Consider the following 22,678-nt stretch of genomic DNA (forward strand, 5'->3'; position numbering starts at 1 on the left):
AGGGTCATCAGTCTTTGGAACTTACTTCCTGAAAAGGTGATGGAAGCAGAGTCTTTGAATATTTTTGAGGCAGAGGTGGATAGATTCTTGGTAAGCAAGGGGGTGATAGGTTATCAGGGGTAGGTGGGATGCAGATTTCAGCTAACTATCAGATCAGCCTGGATCTTATTAAATGGCGGAGTGTGCTCAAGGGGCTCAATGGCCTACTCCTGCTTCTTGTTCATATATTTGTATGTAGAATATGAGAGAAAGCTAGCTAGAAATGTAGACGTGGATAGCAAGAGTTTCTACAAGTAGTTAAATAGGAAAAGAGTAGGTAAAGTGAGTTTTGGTCCTCTGGAGAGTGAGAATGGGGAGTTAATAGGAGATAATAAGGAAATGGCAGATGAAATAAACAAATATTTTGCTTCTGTCTTCACTATAGAGAATACAAAAAACTGGAGGTGGAGGGGGAGAGGAACTTGGTAAAATTACAATCACTAGGGAAGAGGAACTAATCAAACTGATGGACCTGCGGTTGACAAATCTCTGGGTCCAGATGGGCTTCATCCTGGGGATCCGAGGTGGCTGATGAGGTAGTAGGTGCGTTGGTGTTAATTTTCTAAAATTCCCTAGATTCTGGAAAGGTTCCATCAGACAGGAAAGCAGCAAATATAACACCTCTGTTCAAGAAGGGAAGCAGGCAGAACAGGAAGCTATAGGCCAATTAGCTTGACATCTGTCGTGGGGAAGCTTTTAGTTGATCATTAAAGAGATTATAACTGGGCACTTACAAAACACAAAGTAATTGGGAAGAGTCAGCATGGTTTTGTGAAAGGAAAATCATGTTTAACCAATTTATTAGAGTTCTTGAAGGAGTAACATGTGCTGAGGATGAAGGGGAGCTTGTAGACGTACTGTATTTGGATTTCCAGGAGGCATTTGATAAGGTGCCACATCAAAGGTCACTGTGGAAAATAAATGCTCATGATGTAGAGGGTAACATATTTGCGTGGATAGAAGATTAGCTGGCTGGCAGGAAGCCCGAGAATATGCATAAATGTGTCTTTGTCTGTTGGCACGATGTGACTAGTGGAGTTCCGCAGGGGTCTGTGCTGGGCCTCAACTTTTTACAATTTACATCAATGGCTTAGATGAGGGGAGCGAAGGCATGGTAGCTAAAATTGCAGATGACACAAGAATAGGTAGGAAAGTTTGTTGTGAAGAAGACATATGGAATTTGTAGAAGCATATAGATACGTTGAGTGAGTGGGCAAAATCTGGCAGATGGCGTATAGTGTGGGAAAACGTGAAGTTGTTCACTTTGGCAGAAAGAATAAAAAAAGCAGAGTATTACTTAAACAGAGAACGACTATAGAATTCTGAGGTACAGATGTTCTCATGCATGAGTCACAAAAAGTTAGCATGCAGGTCCAGCATGTAATCAAGAAGACTAATGGAATGCTATCCTTTATTACAAGAGGATTGAATATAAAAGTAAGGATAAAAGCAAAATACTGTGGATGCTGGAAATCTGAAACAAAAACAGAAAATGCTGGAGAAACTCAGCTGGTCTAACAGCATCTGTGGAGAGAAAAAAAAGAGTTAACGTTTCAAGTCCGTATGACTCTTCTTCAGAGCTAAAGAGAAGTAAAGATATGATGAAATTTATACTGTTTAAGGCGGGTGGAGCAGGTGAAGCTGGATTGAAGGCCAGTGATAGGTGGAGGGAAAGGAGGGATTGCCAGAGATGTCATGGACAAAAGGACAAAGGGGTGTTAATGATAGTGGTACTGGCTAAAGGAGGTGCTGATGGTGGCATTAAGGTCAGAAAGCAGAATGTGATAATAGCAGATCAAGGGTAAGCACTCTGAAAAGAACAACATGAACAAGTGACAGATGGCCCTTGTTGGGGTGGGGTGGGGTGGGGGGAGGGGACAGTGGTGGAAAAAAGATTGAAAGTAGGATAAAAGGTGGGGATAAAATAATGAATAAAAATGAAAATAAATAAAAATAAAAATAAGCATGCCCACATGTCCATCCTTGGCCTTCTGCAATGTTCTAGTGAAGACCAGCACAAACTGGAGGGACAGCACCTCATCTTCTGATTAGGCACTTTACAACCTTCCGGACTTAACATTGAGTTCAACAACTTCAGACCATGAACTCTCTCCTCCATCCTCCCCCCACCTTTTTTATCCACTTTTCTCAATAGTCATTTTCATTTTTTTTTCATTCTTATTTTTTAACCACTTATTTTAATTTTTATTTATTTTCATTTTTATTCATGTTTTATCCCCATCTTTTATCCTATTTTCAATTTTTTTTCCCCACCACTGTCCCCTCCCCCCACTCCACCTCACAAGGGCCATCCGTCACTTGTTCATGTTGTTCTTTCCAGAGTGCTTTCCAGAGTACCCTTGTCCTGCTATTATCACATTCTGCTTTCTGACCTTAATGCCACCATCAGCACCTCCGTTAGCCAGTACCACTATCATTAACACCGCTTTGTCCTTTTGTCCATGACATCTCTGGCAATCTCCCCTTTCCCTCCACCTATTACTGGTCTTCTATCCAGCTTCCCCTGCTCCACCCCACTTAAACAGTATAAATTTCATCACATTTTTACTTCTCTTCAACTCTGAAGAAGAGTCATACGGACTTGAAACGTTAACTGTGTTTTTTTTTTCTCTCCACAGATGCTGTTAGGCCTGCTGAGTTTTTCCAGCATTTTCTATAAAAGTAAGGATGTTATGCTTCAGTTATACAGGGCATTGGTGACACCGCATCTTGAATACTGTGTGCAGTTTTGGTCTCCTTATTTAAGGAAGGATGTAAATGTGTTGGAGGCAGTTTAGACGAAGTTTACTAGATCGATATCTGGAATGAGCGGGTTGTCCTATTAGGATAGGTTGGACAGGCTGGGCTTATTTCCACTGGAGTTTAGAAGAGTGGGGGTTGACTTGATTGAAGTATATAAAATTCTGAATGGTCTTGACAAGGTGGATGTGGAAAGAATGTTTCCTCTTGTGGGTGAGTCCAGAACTAGGGGGCAATGTTTTAAAATTAGGGGTCACCCTTATAGGACAGAGATGAAGAGAATTTTTTTCCTCTCAGAAGGTTGAGAGACTTTGGAACTTTCTGCCTTAAAAGACAGTGGAAACGGGGTCACTGAATATTTTTAAGGCAGAGGTAGACAGATTTGTTGGGCAAAGGAATCAAAGGTTATCAGGGCTAGATGGGAATGTAGAACTCGAAACACAAGCAGATCAGCCATGATCTTATTGAATGGCAGAGGAGGCTTGATGGGCTGAGTGGCCTACTTCTGCTCCTATTTTGTTTGTTCATATGTTTGTATGAAGCTGATGGTTTTGTTCAGCAATCTGGTAACTATTAATGATACTAGCCTTTACCTCCAGATTTTATTTAATTAATTGGTGGCCATTCCTTCAGCTGCCTTGGTAGGATTTGAACTCATGTCTTTGCATCATTAGTCCAAGCTTCTGGATTATTAGTCCAGTAACAGAAGCACTATTTTCACCGCACCCCGATTATGACAACTATTATCTCCAGAAGGCATTGAAGGACATGGTTAAATGACGTGATGGAATCAGCAGGTGCAATATCTGGGGCTCATACAATCCATTCTTGCATAGTCCAGAAAGTATGGAGTGCACTGGTCACCAGTCTCCATAGCAGAAAAGCAACATGGAGAGAACAAACGCAAACCCAATTTTTTGAGGCAAATATGTATAACAAATGCTTTTACTACTTTTCCTAAAGTGTCAGCCATAGCTCAGTGGCAGCACACTCACTCCTGAGTCACCTCTGGGCACAAAATCAAGGCTGACACTCCCAGCGCAATACTGTGGAATGTTGCACTGTCAGAGATGCCGTCTTTCTGATGAGATGTTAAACTGAGGCTCCATCTACTCCCTCAGGTGGATGTAGAAGATTCCACTGCACTATTTCAAAGAAAAGCAGCGGAGTTCTGCCCTGCGTCGTGGTTAACAGTTACCCCTCCACCAAAATCACTAAAACAGATGATCTGATCATTAACTCAATGCTGTTTCTTGGAGCTTGCTATGCACAAATTAGCTGCTGCAGTTCCTACATAACAACAGTGACTACATCATCAGCTGTGAATGTCATGAAAGGTACTATAAACCCAGCACCAAGCTCATGGTCTACAGGGCTGCAGTGCTACCTGCCCTCCTGTATGTGTCAGAGACATGGACAATATACAGCAGGCATCTTAAATCCCCAGAAAATATCACCAGCAATGCCTCCACAAAATCCTGCAAATTCAATGGCAGGATAGGCACTCCAATATCAGTGACCTCTCTCAGACCAACATCCCTAGTATCGAGGCACCGGTTATGGTTAATCAGCTCATTGGGCGGGCCACATTACCCGCATGCCTGACACAAGACTCCCAAAACAAGCTCTCTACTCCAAGCTTTGTCACAGCAAGTGGTTACCAGGAGGGCAGAGGAAACATTTCAGGGATGTCCTCAAAGACTCTCTGAAAAAATGCAACATCCCCACCAATTTGTGGGAATCTCTTGCTTGAGACTGCCCAAAGTGGAGAAGAAGCATCTGCAAAAGTGCCAGCCATTTCAAACGTCTCCGACAGGGCCAGGTGCGGGCCAAGTGCAATCAGCAGGAGGAGTGTGCCAAAATCCGAGCAACTCATCTACTTGCCTCATCAAACACTACCTGCCCCATCTGTGGCAGAGTGTGCGGATCCAGCATTGGACTTTATTGTCACCTCAGGACCCATAACCCAAGAGTGTAAGTAAGTCAGCCTTGGTCCCGAAAGTCAGCCTAAGAAAAAAATATAAGTGCAAGTCTTTTTCTATTTGTCTCCTTAGCCATTCCATGTCAAGATGGTAAGAGATGCATGTATGCAAATGGTGGGACAGGTTTCTGCATTATTTAAGAATATTGATTGCTTTTAGAAAGCAGATATACTTTGGGATTGTCCCTGGAAGTCTACAGCTAATCCCCGCTGCCACCTACCAACCCCATCCCCCCAACCTCATTGATAGCTCACTGTATAAATGCAACATGTAGTTACAGCACTGACCATGCAGGTCACAAAGGTCCCGAATTCAAGTCTCTGGTGTGCTTTGTTCCCCGATCTCAGCTGAGGAACTCCAATCTAATGCATATGTTATTTACTATATTTGGTTTAACACGTCTACAGTGTGTACTTACTCTTCTGTCCCGTGTGATAGCCCATAGCACATTAACGCCTACTGAGGCCTGAACAAGACCATTTTCAGAGCTTGGTGGTTCAACAATCTTCCAAGAATTCCCTATGGACCAAGTAACAGAAAACATACTTATAGCATTCATGGCATGGCTTTCAGAACAGAACTGCACGGTGTTGTGGGGCTGTTATTTGATTAACATGCAGCATTTCAATTTATGAATAAACATACTAGAAGGCAGGACTGTGCCCATGCAGAAAGGTTTTGGGAAAGTTAAGTTTGAAAAAATATAAACAGAGATGCCTTAACATGCCACATTGAACAGAGGCGCTCTGGCCTCTTCAGTTAACTCCAGTTGTCCAGATTTTCTCATGATTTCACTGATTTGATCTGGCTATCATCAACAAGACCAACAGTTGAACTGCAGTCCTGAGCTGTAGACCCATCCTCCTGTGGAACCTCTGCAATGTTCATTCACTATGACAGCCAAAACCTGACTTCCTGACTTGCTAACAGGTATGAGAGAGGTGACTGATTGCATGTACTGGCTCAATTGGTGACCATTCCTCACCACCTTATACCAGTGTGTCACCTTCAGCCACACTTATAGGGTCTCTCCAATATCTCCTGAGTCAAAGGGAATGTCATTATAGTGTATCCTCGATGCTATTATGAATAAACAGGCAACATTTCAGTTACCACATAGTTTCCCTTTGTAGTCAAGCTGCAGCCTTTTAAGAGCTGCTGCTTCATCAGATTTTACCATCTCTAGCCAACTTCTTTGGGTAAGTCATTCTTTTCTCTGTAACACAATCAAATGAGGGGGTGGACCCTTTATCTCAAAATTTAGCACAGTTTAAGGCTCGGGCCATGGGTACAATCCCATTTCTTCCAAAGTCAAAAAACTGAGACCATGGCTCCAATAGCAACAGGAGGGTGAGGGAGGATGTAATGGAACAAAAAACCTGGCAAGGCTAGGGTTATGGAGGCTCTGCCAATCTTAATGCAAGGCCCTTGGTTAAATAATATACTGCAGTTTCCAGTCTGACAACTGACCAGATTGACAGTCTGGCTGATGTGTCAGAGTGCAATTGAGCAGCAGGAGGCTGCAATGGGGACCCTCGGGATGATGTCTGGCAAGTAAGAGTGGCATTTAAAAGTTTGAGTCTACAATTGGTGGGGGTGGGGGAGGAAGGCTGAGAGATGGTGCTGTGGGGACAGGATCTTGTAGGATCAGTGAGGGTATTAACTCACACCCTAGAACCAACTACCCCCACTCCCACCCTCAGTTTCTGATTAATGGGGGGGCAGTTAAAATCAGGACTTGCGTTTTTTGTCCTTTTTGAACTTTTGTGGGCCTGGAGTTTGCAAAGAGCTGCTCTTAGAATTGTTACTTCATTTGTTGATAAATCCTAAATCATGTGAAGATGCATTAGTATTAACTGCTGCATTATGTATGTGGATGGAAGCATAGATACAAAGTTCATATGTGTCGTGTGATGTTCCATGGTGTGGAACTAAATGGCCCATGATGACAAGAATGTTGGCACTTCCGGAATTACATGGACATAGTCTTCAGGGGCCTTTACAGCTTCAAACATCATTATACTTGATAAGAAATAAATTTGTTAGCAGTGTTGTTAACTTCTTTACCTAGTGAGTAGTTAGAATGTGGAACTCTCCACCACATGGAATACATGAGGTGAATAGCATAGATACATTTGAGGGGAAGCTAGATAAGTACATGACTGAGAAAGGAATGAAGGTTATGTTGATAGGATGAGCTGAAGCAGGGTGAGGGGAGGCTCGTACAGTATAAACGCGAGCACAGATAACAACAATGTCAATTGAGTTATTTTTAAATACAATAGGCAACTTATTGTTCCTGATTCACAAGGCACAGAGTACAAGGAATTTAAACATGAACACACAAATGACCATTGGGCCGAATGACCTGTTTCTGCACTGTACACTCTATGCAATTCTATGTATAGAGATTTCATGGTCTATCAATTCAGTGAAGATGTTAATTTTGATGTCCTACTTCAATATATTAACATTAATCATGGGAGGTCATTCATGCGGAATCACAATTGAAACTCTGTACCTTTCGGGTTCTCTCTGTTTACTCCTTCCCTCACAATTAGCTGACCTTCCCATAACACAGCACACAAAAGGTCATTTGGTCCACAGGTGATCTGAACTACTTCCCCAGGAGTCTGTATTTCAGTCCACGATGAACCCTCAGGATTCTGATCATTTATATTTTCTCTATAAAACACCTGAAAGAAACCAAATGCTAAATTATGCACCAATTAAACGTAAGAGCTACTTATATTTTCTGGCACAAAATGTGTCCTTTAAAGGACCTATGTGCCATAAAAATGTCTTAAGAATTTTCTGGCTGCAATGTTTAATTGCAGCACTTAACACCAACTTTGTGAAGAAAAACATACAGGTCTTTCTAAAAAAAGATCGTGATAGGAAAAGGCCAGAAGTTTGGTCCATGGCTTATGTGGAGTTAGTCTTAACATCGGGATAGGAACACTGCCTTCAATGTCACAAAGCCTGTGGAGGGATGTATTGCAGAGGGCTGGGGAAGAGATTCACACTCTTGATTACTAGCCAGTCACTCCTGATGGAAATGAACATGCATAGGTAAGATCCAGTTTGGTTATGTTGCTTCCACAGATATTTTCCAGCTAAAAACCTGGGGCATGGCCAGTTTTATGGGCATGGGCAAATTTACTTTTGAACCAGCCTAAATGGTGGCAGAAACTCAAGTGTTGGTGGCTATGGGCAATGTTCTCCTAAAGCTGTGTGGGTGCATGGTTGAATAACAGTCTAGAAGGTACATCGCAGGCCTTCTTTGGTGATAAATAACATGTGTACAGCTGTGCAAAAAAATTTAAAGGTACTGTGCTGAAAAAACCAGCCATGCACAACTATTGAATTTAAAAGGGAACATTGGTTATGAGTGTAGCTCACTTGTGTTTTAAACTCCGGAATCTTTTGCACTATTTCAGTTGGTTCCACCCAGGTTGTGCTGATGTATGCATGGAAAATACACGGCAACTCCAGGCTATGCTTATACACTGAGAATTTTGCCAAAAGGATTTCCATGACAGTGCCTCTTTACATTTCTGAATTTATTGTACCTTTCCTTGTACTGTAACTGCCCAGACTGAAAGATGCCCTAAAGGCTCATCGGTGATTTCCCATCCTCCTACTGCAATATCATTAAAGGGGTCTGGCAGTTGCCCAGTCTCTTGTGAGGGAACCTGAAAAAAAAAGGCCTGATTTAAAAGACTGCACGTAACAAGCTTCCAATTAGCTGTTCTATTCCAAGTCAATTAGTTTAAAAGTACATAAATTGTAGAAACACTTTGCATTCGCTACATTAGTTACAAATCTGGATTGGCATTGACAATACTGTAAAAGCATATCTCTGGGATCAGAGCCTTATGGCATTTTACATCAATAACAACTTGGGTCCTATTGGTTTAATGTTATTTAACTCTCAGGCTCTGAGTCAAATTGTATTGCCATAGTCATGTGAAGAGCAAGAGCTAGTGTTAGCTAAATGGATACCAAACATTCTCCACCAAACTGAGGCGCGACATTAAAAAAAAACCCACAGATGTCAACTTTTTTTAATTTATCCATTCAGGGCAAGGTCAGCATTTATTGCCCATCCCTAAATTTCCTTGAAAAGGTGGTGGCAGGAACTGTGTGGCTTGCCAGACCATTGCAGAGAGCAGTTGGCACTGGGTCCAGTGTCAGATATAGGCCAGACTGGGTAAGGCTAGCAGATTTTGTTCCTTAAAAGGATATTTTAAGTATGGTAGTTTCAAGATCACCATTACTGGTACTAGCTTTTTAACTCCAGATTTATTTAATTAATTGAATTTTTATCCCCCAGCTGCCGTGATGAGGTTTGAACTCATAACTCTGGATTACTAGTCCAGCATCATAACCACTATGCTACTGTACCCAACATTGTCTAAAAGATCACCTACACATTGCACTATGGAACAATTGTCTTTTTGAGTAAGACAATTTGAAAGGCAGTGCACTGATGTTTCATATTTTGAGGCAGAGAAGAGCAACTTCCTGCATAACTATTGGACAAGAAGCTGACTGTGGATAACCAAATGAGTTGTTCAGATTGGCCTTTCATAGCAAACCACTAGTGTCATTTGGTTTTAAGTTGCTTTTCTCTGTCCTCAAACCATGAAACATCAGTGCACCGCCTTTCAAGTTGTCCTACTCAAAAAGACAATTGTGTCGTAGTGCAATTCTGCACCCTAATGTGAGAGGGATGAAGAAATACTCTAGACTGATAGAAGTGGTTTTTGCTTGTACACAACTTAGATCCTGTGAAAGTACCTGAAATTTGTAACATTCTTAGGCAGCGACCCTTCCCCATTGTGCCTTTGCGGCAGCTGCCCCAAGCTTTAGTGCGTCCCTCAGCACGTAGTCCTGGACTTTGGAATGTGCCAGTCTGCAACACTCGGTCGGGGACAACTCTTTGCGCTGGAAGACCAACAAGTTTCGGGCAAACCAAAGAGCGTCTTTCACCGAGTTGATGATCCTCCAGCTGCAGTTGCTGTTTGTCTCGGTGTGTGTCCCTGGGAACAGCCCATAGAGCACAGAGTCCTGTGTCACAGAACTGCTCGGGATGAACCTTGACAGAAACCACTGCATCTCTCTCAAGACCTTCTTTGCAAAGGCACAATCTACAAGGAGGTGAACAAGTCTCTTCCCCACCACAGCCACCTCGAGGGCAACGTGCCGAGGGGGTGAGACTCCTGGCGTGTAGGAAGGATCTGACGGGGAGGGCCTTTCTCACCACCAGCCAAGCCACATCTTGGTGCTTGTTGGAAAGTTCTGGCGATGAGGCACTCTACCAAATGACTTTGACAGTCTGCTCAGGGAACCATCCCACCAGATCCACCCTCTCCTTTTCCCTCAGGGCCTCTAAGACGTTACGTGCCGACCACTGCCTGATGGACTTGTAGTCAAAGGTGTTTCTCTGCATATATTTTCCCACGAGGGACAGGTGGTACGGCACGGTCCAATACTTGGAGCGTTAAGCGGCAGCATGGCCAGACCCATCCTTCGCAACACCGGGGACAGGTAGCACCTCAGCACGTAGTGACACTTGGTGTTTGCATACTGAGGGTCTACGCACCGCTTGATGCAGCCACCACAAAGGTGGCCATCAGTATGAGGGCAATGTTGGGCACGTTTCTTCCCCATTTATCTAGAGGCTTGTACATCGTGTCTCTGCGGACATGATCCATTTTCGACCTCCAGATAAAGGGGAAGATGGCTCGGGTGATCGCCACCACGCAGGAGTGTGGAATGGGCCAGACCTGCGCCACGTACAGCAACAGTGAGAGTGCCTCACACCTGATGACCAGGTTCTTACCCGCAATGGAGAGGGAGAGTCGCTCCCACATGCCCAGTTTCCTTTTCACCATAGACACTCGCTCCTTCCAGTTTCTAACGCATGCCCTGGTCCCTCCGAACCATATCCCCAGCACGCCTAAGACCTTAGCCACAGTGCACCGAGGGACTGGGAACTGTGTAGAGCCCCTCGGGATGTACAGCTCAAAATGAATGTCTGAAAATGATTGTAATATTCATTGTTTGTACTGATGCACCTTGTGATACATGTTGTAAAAGTTGAACCTGATTGTACTTTTGTAATGGTGATTTTGAAATGGTTTGGAATGTTGCTGAAGATGTTTTATGAATAAAGTATATTTTTGCAAAAAAGAAAAGAAATTTGTTACATTCTTTTTGCTATGGAATGATACAGCACAGAAGGGGGCCATTTGGCCCATCATGCCTGTGCTGGTTATTTACAACTTAGTGCATGAGGCATCTCTGAAGCAAGCAGATAATATGCACAAAGTTTAAAACTATGTCCCCCAGCAGAAGATAGTTGACACAGAATGGGATTCATTCTTTGCCATGTTGGCCGAGGATGTGTATGCACTTTAACCTATTTGAAGAGAAGCTGGTAATGATTTAATCTTCTGCATATATGTTATTATTGCCTAAATTGACAAAAAAAGACTCAGCATTCATTACCTACTAGACACACCTAGGGTAACACTTGCAATACCATCTGTGTGGTATGTTCTAAAAATTGAAAACTATGTTGTAGGTTTATAATCATATAAAAAGAAGCAAGAATGGGCACTTGCTGGATACTGAATGCAGAAAATGGGCAAATTCATTCAACTTACAACGAAGTCACTCATTCACAAGTCAGTCCAATTCACCTACTGAACAAACATGTATTCCTGTCATGTGCCTTCCATTTAAAAATCTCACTCTCCAAATTCACACAAAGGTCCCATTCTGAATTATTATTTGAATCATAATACTACCTGGAGGATAGACTAGTGTACGAACCTTCGCCCATATGTCGCACGACTTGTATCTTCTGTATCGGATCCATCGCCGCCGACGTACGCAAGAATTCCACCGCTTGTCTTTTGTGTAAGTGGCAGGAAAATCAATGGCATATGTCCAACCCTGAAATGGCAAACACAAATAGCTAATCTGTTACAGGTTTAAAAATTAGTACCATAAAATCACTGGCATTGGCCAGTTGGGTTGGATGGCCTCTTTCTGTGTAACGTCTATGGAATCCTTAAAATAAAAATGAAATCAATAGAACTGCTACATACAGATATGCCAATGGTCTCTCGAGAGAATCCCTTTTCTCCTAAAAGCCAGGTGGGGATCCACAGGTAACAGGCACCGTTGGCCATTTTACTACATTAAAGGCACTATATACGTGTGTGCTGTTGTAGTAAACCAATGATTTGCCAGAATAAGCAACAATGGCTGTATGAGAAGGAGCTCAAATGCATTTGTAGAAATTTGTCAGACTGCAGGACAATATAGCAACATTTTCTGCAGTTTAGTGTGTGAAGTAGTTTTGCTGCATGCAAGTTAATAGAGATATTTCATTGTGTAATGTAAGGGGTTATATTAATCTCCACAAGTGTTATTAAACAAAGATATTTTATCTAGAAATCTTAAATCTTATTCAGTGATGGGTATACAGCATTTACCACAAGGAACACAAATCTGTAATACAAGGTACAATTGAGCTTTTAAAAAGATCTATGATTCTGAATTTAAAGAAACTTTCATTATTAATGGACCTTGTGTTAAGGTGCTCAGATCATTGAATCAAAACAATATATTTTACTTAATGCTTAATTAGAATCAACCCTTTCTTTGTATAAAGGGCAGATCTGGCAATAAGTGGGATATTATAATTCACCAGGTGACAAATAACAACTATTTATCCACTAGGTTTATTTAAAACAATCACACATACACTTAGGAGCTCTTAATGTTGACTGGTTCAATTAGGTTGTGAGTTCTCAAGAGAAATAAAAATGACAAATATGCAGTTTTATAATTTGCAACTAATTAGAAGTAGTCCTTCACTAAAGATTAAATTAAAATTTAAGCCCTATGTTTGTTTTAAATCCCTTCCTTCACCTCTGGAGATGCAATGCACAATGTAAATAGGTCTCTGCCCTCTCAGGTCATTCCTGAAGGAAATGTAACCTGAATCACAAGGCTATGGATTCAAGTTCAACTCCAGGGAGTTAAGTATAAAAATCTACGCTGACACTCCAGCACAGTACTGAAGGAGCGCTGCGCTTTTGAAGGTGCCGTCTTTCAAATAAGATGTTAAACTGAGACACTGTCGGTCCTCTCAGGTGGATGTAAAAGGTCTCACTGCCACCATTTCAATGTAGAGTAGATTAATTATCCTCAGTTCCAGGCCAATATTTATCCCTCAATCAACATCATAAAAAATGCATTATAACATTCCTGTTTGTAGGAGCTTGTTATGTGCAAATGGCTGTTTACTTCATTACAACAGTGACTACACCCCAAAAAGTACTTTTTGGCTGTAGGGCGCTTTTGGGACATCAGGAAATATACTTTATAAATGCAAGTCTTTCTTTCTTAAAACCAATTTGAATCCAGTTACCAACACACATGACTCTGTAGAAACAAGGAAACAAAATAATAAAATTAAAAAGAGCTCTTTGATATATCTTGAATACAATTTATGCTTTGACATGTGTAACGTTTTATAAAAACAAAATTTTTATTTGACAAGTGGAACATGTATGTAGTGGGGATAGCTTGGCCGTATGAGCGCAGAGACATCCTTAAGTATTGGCGAGATGTCACCAACCCAGTGATCCCAGTAATAAAGAAAAGAAATAAAATGTTGCATTTCAAGAGAAAATCTATAACATATAAATCAAGCAACCTGATTTTAAAGCTGGACTGGGTGTGGGAACATAGAATCACAGAGAATTACAGCACAGAAGGAAGCCATTGGGCTTATCAGACCTGCTTTGGTACAAATCCTTAACTGGAACTATCTACATTAATCGCATTTCCCTGCCCAACCCCTACATTTTTCTTTGTTAAATATTTATCCAATTCATGTGTAAATAGCTGTAATATCTGTCTCAATAGCCACTTCTGGCAAAGCAATCCACGTTCTAATAATCCTCTGAAAGAAGCTTCTAATTTACCATTTGTCTTTCTAACACAGATCCTGAACCTACATCACCTTGTTATGCGAGTTTCATTGATTGGAGAAGATGGAGAATCAAAAGAGGATGGAGGCAACCTCAATACCATGCATGACAAAGCAGTCCGCTTGATCGGGATTTTATTCACTAACCTAAACATTCACTCCCTCCATCACCGGCGTTGCAGCGTGTACCGTCAACAAAGTGCAATGCAGCAACTCACCTCAAGACTTTTTCCAACAGTATCCCAAATTCTTAATCCCCGGCACCCAGAAGGGCAATGACAGCAGATGCATGGGAACACCACCGCCTACAAGTTACCCTCCAAGTCACACACTAAACCAACTTGGAGCTACATCGCCATTCATGAGTCAGGCTTCCCTGGAGAAATTAGATCAAAAATTGGGCTTTTGAAATGAGGCAAAGGTATTTTTCATTCATTGTTAGGATGTGGGTACCCACTGGCAAGGCCCGCAATTATGGCTCATCCTGAATTGGCCTGGAGAAGGTGGTGGTGAGCCGCCTTGAACAGCTGCAGACCATGTGGTGTAGGTACACCCACAGTGCTGTTAGGGGTGGATTTCAAGGACTTTAGCCCAGTGACGATGGAGGACTATTTAAATTCATTCATGGGATGTGGGTGCCGCTGGCTAGGCCAGCATTTATTGTCCATCCCTGATTACCCTTGAGAAGGTGGTGGTAAGCTGCCTTCTTGAACCACTGCAGTCCATGTGGTGTAGGTACACCCACAGCACTGTTAGGGAGTGAGGTGGGTAGCTGGAACTCCCTTCCCAACAGCACTGTGGGTGTACCTACACCACATAGTCTGCAGCTGTTCAGGGTAACTCACCACCATCGTCTCCAGGTCCATTCAGGATGGGTCCTTAGCCACGGGTGAGGTGCTGGAGGATTGGAGGGTAGCTCATGTTGTTCCATTGTTTAAAAAAGGCTCCAAAAGTAAACCAGGTAATTACAGGCCAGTGAGCCTGACGTCAGTAGTAGGTAAATTATTGGAAGGTGTTCTGAGAGAACGGATATATAATTATTTGGACAGCCAAGGGCTGATTAAGGATAGTCAGCATGGTTTTGTGCGTGGTAGGTCGTGTTTAACGAACCTTGTAGAGTTTTTCGAGGAGGTTACCAAGAAAGTAGATGAAGGAAAGGCTGTGGATGTTGTCTACATGGACCTTAGTAAAGCCTTTGACAAGGTCCCACATGGGACGTTAGTTTAGAAGGTTCAGACACTTGGTATCCATGGAGAGGTAAACTGGATTCGAAATTGGCGGTGTGGGAGAAGACAGAGAGTGGTAGTGGATGATTGCTTCTCAGACTGGAGGTCTGTGACTAGTGGTGTGCCTCAGGGATCTGTACTGGGACCATTGTTGTTTGTTGTCTATATCAATGATTTGGATGATAATGTGGTGAATTGGATCAGCAAGTTTGCTGATGACACTAAGATTGGAGGTGTTGTGGACAGCGAGGAAGGCTTTCAAAGCTTGCAGAGAGATCTGGACCAACTGGAAAAATGGGCCAGAAAATGGCAGATGGAATTTAATGCGGAAAAGTGTGAGGTGTTACATTTTGGAAGGTCAAACCAAGGTAGGACATACACAGTAAATGGTAGGGCACTGAGGAGTGCGGAGGAACAAAGGGATCTGGGAGTTCAGATACATAATTCCCTGAAAGTGGTGTCACAGATAGACAAGGTTGTAAAGAAAGCTTTTGGCATACTGGCCTTCATAAATCAAAGTGTTGAGTATAGGAGTTGGGATGTTATGGTGAGGTTGTATAAGACATTGGTGAGGCCAACTTTGGAGTATTGTGTGCAGTTCTGGTTGCCTAACTACAGGAAGGATATCAGTAAGAGAGTGAGAGAGTGCAGAGCAGATTTACTAGGATGTTGCCAGGTCTTAAGGAGTTGAGTTACAGGGAAAGATTAAACTGGTTAGGACTTTATTCCTTGGAGCGTAGAAGAATGAGGGGAGATTTGATAGAAGTTTACAAAATTGTGAGGGGTATAGACAGAGTAAATGTGAGTAGGCTCTTTCCACTTAGATTAGGAGAAATAAACACGAGAGGACATGGCTTTAGGGTGAAAGGGGAAAGGTTTAGGGGGAACATTAGGGGGAACTTCTTCACTCAGAGAGTGGTGAGTGTGTGAAACGAGCTACCATCTGACGTGGTAAATGCGGGCTCACTCTTCAGTTTTAAGAATAAATTGGATAGATACATGGATGGGAGAGGTCTGGAGGGTTATGGACTAGGTGCAGGTCAATGGGACTAGCGGAATAATATTTCGGCACAGACTAGAAGGGCCGAATGGCCTGTTTTCTGTGCTGTAGTGTTCTATGGTTCTATGGGTCATAATTGTGGGCCTTGCCAGTGGTACCCACATCCTAACAATGAATGAAAAATACGTTTGCCTCATTTCAAAACCCAATTTTTGATCTAATTTCTCCAGGGAAGCCCAACTCATGATTCTTTTACTTGTCAGGTTCTGAAAGTTTATCTTGTGGCATTTGAAATAGATTTTGTTCGTCCATCTGAGAGAGTACACAGAGGCAAGGGAATATCCTTGGAAGATTAACGGCGAAATTCTATAAAGGGTTATGGTCAGGAACCTTACTGCAGGTCCTTTTTTACAATTGAGTTTTTTTTAAAATATATTTTCTGAGGACCAATATTTAATACTTCACTATTTGATTAACAATTTACTGTTAAGAAATCTGTTAGATTCCAGTTGAAACTATGCTCTGTAATGTGTGTTTATTCCACCACTTTCTGAAGTCACGTGAGGGAACCCAAGGTTTGCTGGTCAATCCCTGAACACTACAATAGCCTAGACATCAGGCAAATGAAGGCACAGTCTGGTTCACAAAGAGCTAGGAAGTGACCCATGGCTTTGGTTAGATACCAAGAAAAAAAGGGGTTATCAGTTTGGCAGAGTAGATACCCTAATTATCTTTGCCTGCCTGAACAATGTTACTACAAGTATGTTCATCATAAAGAGACACATATTGTATGCTCTTACCCCTTTTTCTGTTGGCTCTCCTCCAATGTTTTCATCCACATGCCAGTCAGATTCCCACTCCCAGTGTTGTGACACAAGTTTAAATTCATCCAGTGGTTGGTGGATCAACCCTGTAACATTGCTCCATTGCCAGCGGTCACTGGGTAGAAGGCGGTTACTAAAACCATCCACAGGATTCCAGCGCTACATAAGATAAACCAAACAAATTTCTGAGGCACAACACAAAGATGCTACGTACTTTTGGAAGGCATGGTTACGGGAGTTTACCTTAATTGTAACTTAGCACAACCATAGATTATTGCTGAAAAAAAGAGACCATCTTGAAGCTTTTCGTCTTGCACTCATCAGCACACTTCAGAAGAATACCAATATAAGGGGAAAACAACAATTTATAATGTATGTACATACAGCATAAATTGTTGTTTTCCCCTTACACTGGTATTCTTGCGAAGTGTCCTGATGAGTGCAAGATGAACATGTTTGACATGTCTCTTTTGTTAGCAATACTCAAGTTCTGTACTAAAAAACTACTATTAGCAGCCATAGATATAAATACTGACCTTCTCATATGATCATATCTATCTCCATGGCTATTGGTAGCCAAATAAGTAACTGAATAAGAAAAGTACTCTGTTCAGAGGCCATAATATTGAATTCAGATTCAATTGGTATTTAAATGTGAAGACACTTTTATGCTGTTACAGAGCAGTCAACCCCGAATGCTCGGAACTAATGCAGTTAACAGCGCTGCCAAATATCACCACAACAGATTTGGATTCTAAGAGGGCAGGGGCAAGATAAATGAACTCAAAAAGAGTCCTAGCCAATTTTTCTTCTGCCTCACCTCATTTCTGTGGGATCTTGCTGTGTGAAGAAAACGGCTGGCTCATTTACATCTATAACAAGAGTCACTGTACTTCAAAGCAATTTATTACATGTTAAGTGTTTTGTGATATTTCAGAAATATATATAAACATGTGTCTTTTTTCAGTGCTATATTGGGCACTATGCCCTATCTCAGTCAACAAGTAGAACTGATAGCAACCAGGAAGGCAGGTCATACGTCCAATCATAAACGGGGAAAATAAATGAGAATAGTAAATTATAGGCACAAAGACAAAAATTATCCAACTTTAAGTCTCTATACCTGATTTTCGTAGGTCCCTTCCTGGTAACGGATTGGGACATCGTTTGAATGGACAAAAACGTAGATCTGATGGTCGCATGCAATTCCCCAACAGCACTGCTTGACAGCTGCCAGTCTCTTAAACTGTAATCTTCCATCTTTGCACAATTCCCAGTATTGTCCGGCCGTAGAGAGACTATAAACTCTCCCATGTACATCCACAGCCCACAGAAGGGAGCTAGGCATGGCCACTTCTAGCAAGGAGGAGTGAATTCCATTAGTAAGTTCAACTGTCCAGCACTGAACACCTACCGTCAGTGTATTCCAGTGTTTCTCCCCAGCCCTTTACTAAGCATCAATTTCTGAAAGCATACAACCAGGGACAAGATTCACCGAGTTACCCTGAGCAATCTTTTGTCATCTGCCAGAATTGATATTCCAGACGTCTGTCGAATCTATACTAAATAGGAACAAGCTGGCAACAGCCTTCAATTAAAATGGCACTGAAAACCATTCTGAGATTTCTGTGGTTGTCAATGCAGTTTTGAATTTGAGAGTCCACCACTGAATAATCTTCTGATCCATGTGGAGAAATAAAAAACCCTCCAAACATGGATATCAAAGGATTAATGGAAGTCCATGGTGCACAAGTTTTTTTCCACAGGAAATCATGCAACTATGCTCTATTTGGTAGCTCTCATCTGGGAACTACTTTTAAACAATAACGCATATTAGGTAATTTCCCCTACTTTCAACCTGAGACACAACTACCGCAGTTAATTTTGTAACTATTCTCTACTGTAGTACAAATCTTATCATTTAAATTAATCAGGGAACATGCATTCCAACTTAATTACAATGGAAAGTGGCATGAAAAAAACACTGATAAACTATTGCCATTGGCTGGAGGGTTGTGAACCACAAGATGCACAGATTTAAGATGTTTGGCAAAAGAACCAGGGGTGAGATGAGAAAGCTTTTATGCAACGAGTTGTCATGATCTGGAATGCACTGCCTGTAAGGGCAGTGGAAGCAGATTCCATGGTAACTTCAAAAGTGAATTGGATATAGACTTGAAAATCAATTATTTGCAGGATTATGGGAAAACAGTAGGGGAGTGGGTCTAATTAAAAACAGAAAATGCTGGAAAAACTCAGCAGGTCCAGCAACATCTGCGGAGAAAGAAACAGTGTTAACATTTTGAGTCCATATGACTCTTTTCCAGAGTGTGTCTAATTGAAAAGCTCTTCAAAGAACTGGCATGGGCGCGATGGGCTGAATGCCTGACTTCTGTGCTGTAAGCTTCTATGAAGTAAAATTTAAATATGATAATTCACGTGATATAAATGAACCAATTATATGACAAGGTAAAACTCCAAATCTTAAATATAAAGTGCACATATGTCATGAATATATAATAATTTTCATAATATCATTGTAATTATTGTAAAGGTACATTAATAGTGGGGTTTGGATTGGTTTCTCTGTGTGTAGGGGTGTGCGTGGGGGGTTTTAATTGAATTACAGACAGCTGATCTGGGTGCTTTGATGTATCAGAATGGAAACTAGGTTTGAAATGCTAAATACGTAAACATGGCTGAAGTTTTAGAATGTGAGGCGCGAAGAACATTTGCATTTTTAGATAAACCAGAGTCATGAATTTCAAAGAGATGTTAAGGTGTTACACCTAGTCAACAGAGGATAAGCCAAACATTGAGCTTATTTTTCCCAAAGATTACTGATAGTATGAGTGCTATGAAAGATTTATATTATGGAAAAAGTAAAGTTGCAAAGACATATTGGAACAATGGGATTTACATTAAAAAGTGAGAAACATGTACAAAGGAGATGTGGTTATGTGTAAGAAAACGGCATTCTAGGATCCAACAGGTGTGAAAAGCCTCCAGCCTCTATGTACCAAGCTGCTGTCTCCAGGAACCAAAGCTAAGAGAATTCATTTTAAATATCACCGTCCAGGGTATTGTGTGCTTTGCCTGGGTATGTTGAAATCTATGTTGCTTTACTGTTGCCTTAACAGAGTGTAACTGGGAGCTACATTAATTAGGGGATTTAGAAGTTATCACAGTAGTAGTTTATAGACCTATGCATGTGCTTAAAATCATTTCTTTTATTAATAATTGTTTAATTTAGTTTTGTAAAATAAACCTCTAAGACTCAGTGGGCTTATTACTAAATTGAAGGCACACATCTCAAAATAAAAAATACAAATTTCAAAAACAGCTGTGGAAGCTGTTTCAAGTTTCCCTCTGGGATTTGAGCAGCTCAGCATTTACCATCCACTGTGCCATAACACAGATCATTTTAGGCAGGTGATAACCACCAAGTAACTGTCACAATCATTCAACAGCTGCAATCCTATTAAACATCACACTGATATTGCAGTCGGACCTGGTAAATAACCAGCCTAGCACAGCATTTTTCTTTCCGTAAATCCTATCTTCTAACTTGAACCATTGTTGCTCAGTGTGATCTGTGGTTTCTCCCTGAAGTCAGTTAATGGACCCTTGAAAAGCTCCAAGCCTGAACAGCTGCTAGAACAACAGCAGTCTTCAAATGAAGGCTCCAAAATGAGGCCCTAAAATAACCTCCTTTTCAAAATTTACTTTGACTAATGTTATGACCAATGCAGTTGGTAAAGCTGGAGTTCTTTAAAAATCCCAGAGGGAAACTTTAAACAACTGTCATAACCTATAATTTTAAGTGCTTTGTTTGAGATGCAACTCTAAATTCAGGAATCAGACTCGAGGTTTTACATTAAACTAAATTAAACATTTTATTAATTTACACAGGTTAAAATATATACACACACCTACAGATTACTACTATCATAACTTTTAACAAATTCCTAAACTAATCTCCATTAAGGCAACAGCAACCCATAAACTTAAACAAACACCAGGCAAAGCATTTTCATCTTACGAATTCAAAATTAGGTTATTTTCACTTTGGTTCCTTGCAGACACAGTGGCAGGCTCACAGGCTTTGATCTTACATTGCCTCTGCCCTGCACACCCAAAATGGTTGTCTTGTTATACATACCACCCTGATTGAATGCAAATTCTCATTGTCTCACCAGCCTCTATGAACTCTACCTTTTAACAATGAAACCCCTTTCATAGTACCAATTTTATTAGTAATATAATCATATTGTTTGGTAGCTGCTAGATAGGCATCAAGTTTTCACCCCACTTCTTGAATGCTCTATCCAAAAAATGCAAATGCACGCCATCTCTCTTATACACCAAAACTAGTACACATCAAAGCATCCAGACTAGCTGGCTTTAATCCAATTAAGACACACCCACAGACTGAACCTCTATTTTAAAAGAAAAATGTTTTCCAATAATATTATATACATTAATAGCTTCATGATAACCCCTCCTTATCAGAAAATGAACCATCATAATTCTAAAAGACGGCTTCATTTTAATAACCCATCTCACACTATTACATTACCAGATGCATGTATTAACATAACTATATATATATATATATATATACACACACAAGTCCTTGGTATCAACAGAAATCACTCCAGTTCAGCGTCCAGGTTTCTTTAAAAATGTCCCATTTTCCTTTAAGCTTCAAACTCTTGATAACGCATCTGCAAACAGATTTTCTCTTCCAGCAATATGTATAATACGCAGATTAAATGGTTGTAATAATAGATTCCATCTGAAAAGCCTTGCACTTTTGTCATGAAATTTGTCCAAAAACTTCAAAGGATTATGGTCTTTATAAACGATTGATTCGGATGAATTGTTTGCAGCATAAATTTCAAAATGCTGCAATGCTAACACCAAACTCAAAGTCTCTTTTTCGATCGTTGAATATCTTCTCTGGTGTACATTCAGCTTCTGTGAAAAATACCCTATCGGTTTTTCAATTCCAGCGTCATCTTCTTGTAACAGTACAGCCTTAATGCCTATATTGCTTGCGTCAACGGCCAACTTGAATTGCCTGGCATAATTGGGTACCCTGGTGTCGTAGTTAATACAGATTTCAACTTATCAAATTACTTCTGACACTCGTGTCCATTGAAACTTTTTGTTCTTTTTAATAGTTCAGTCAGTGGAGCAGCCACATGGCTAAAATTTGGTACAAATTTCCGGTAAAACCCACTCATGCCCAGAAATCTTAAAACTTCTCATTTTGTTGTAGGCACTGGGAAATCCACGATGGCCTTGACTTTCGCATCTCTCGGAGCCACCTTACCATTCCAATGGTATGGTCTAGATATGTAACTTGCGCCTTTGCAAATTAACTTTTAGCCAAGTTCATCACCAAATTAGCTTGTTGAAGTCGAGTAAATAATTCTTCCAGGTGCTGTAAATGCTTCTCCCATGTCTGACTGAAAACAATTAGATCATCAATATAAACCGCACGTCAGTCATTGAAATGTCGCAGGTGAATTCTTCATACCAAATGGCATGACTTTAAACTGATACAGTCCACTTGGCATTACAAAAGCTGATATCTCCTTTGCTCTCTTCGACAACGGTATCTGCCAATGTCCTTTTAGCAAGTCAATCTTTCGATTGTCCCACTTTCTCAATGCAAAATTCCAAACATTGTATGAGATACAAATCCGCTTTTGTCATCGCATTCACCTTTCGATAGTCACACAGTCTGTGTGTTCCATCTGGTTTTGGTACCAGTACTATAGGCAAACTCCAGTTACTGTAACTAGAGTCAATTATATCATTTT

The 22,678-nt window shown here is 41.0% G+C and overlaps 1 protein-coding gene across 1 annotated transcript in view; it reads right to left on the minus strand.

The window, feature by feature from the left end:
• tecpr1a (tectonin beta-propeller repeat containing 1a) overlaps positions 1-22,678 on the minus strand; it is an 86,581-nt gene that overhangs the window by 56,321 nt on the left and 7,582 nt on the right. The window contains exons 2-7 of the mRNA XM_078558877.1: positions 17,971-18,203; positions 16,824-17,006; positions 11,625-11,747; positions 8,354-8,476; positions 7,303-7,477; positions 5,200-5,300 (exon numbers count right to left, since the gene is read on the minus strand). Coding sequence (XP_078415003.1) covers positions 5,200-5,300; positions 7,303-7,477; positions 8,354-8,476; positions 11,625-11,747; positions 16,824-17,006; positions 17,971-18,195 — 930 coding nt within the window. The 5' untranslated portion in view covers positions 18,196-18,203. The remainder of the gene's footprint in view (positions 1-5,199; positions 5,301-7,302; positions 7,478-8,353; positions 8,477-11,624; positions 11,748-16,823; positions 17,007-17,970; positions 18,204-22,678) is intronic.

This window comes from Cetorhinus maximus, chromosome 15, assembly GCF_964194155.1.
Source record: "Cetorhinus maximus chromosome 15, sCetMax3.hap1.1, whole genome shotgun sequence".
Lineage (NCBI taxonomy): Eukaryota > Metazoa > Chordata > Chondrichthyes > Lamniformes > Cetorhinidae > Cetorhinus > Cetorhinus maximus.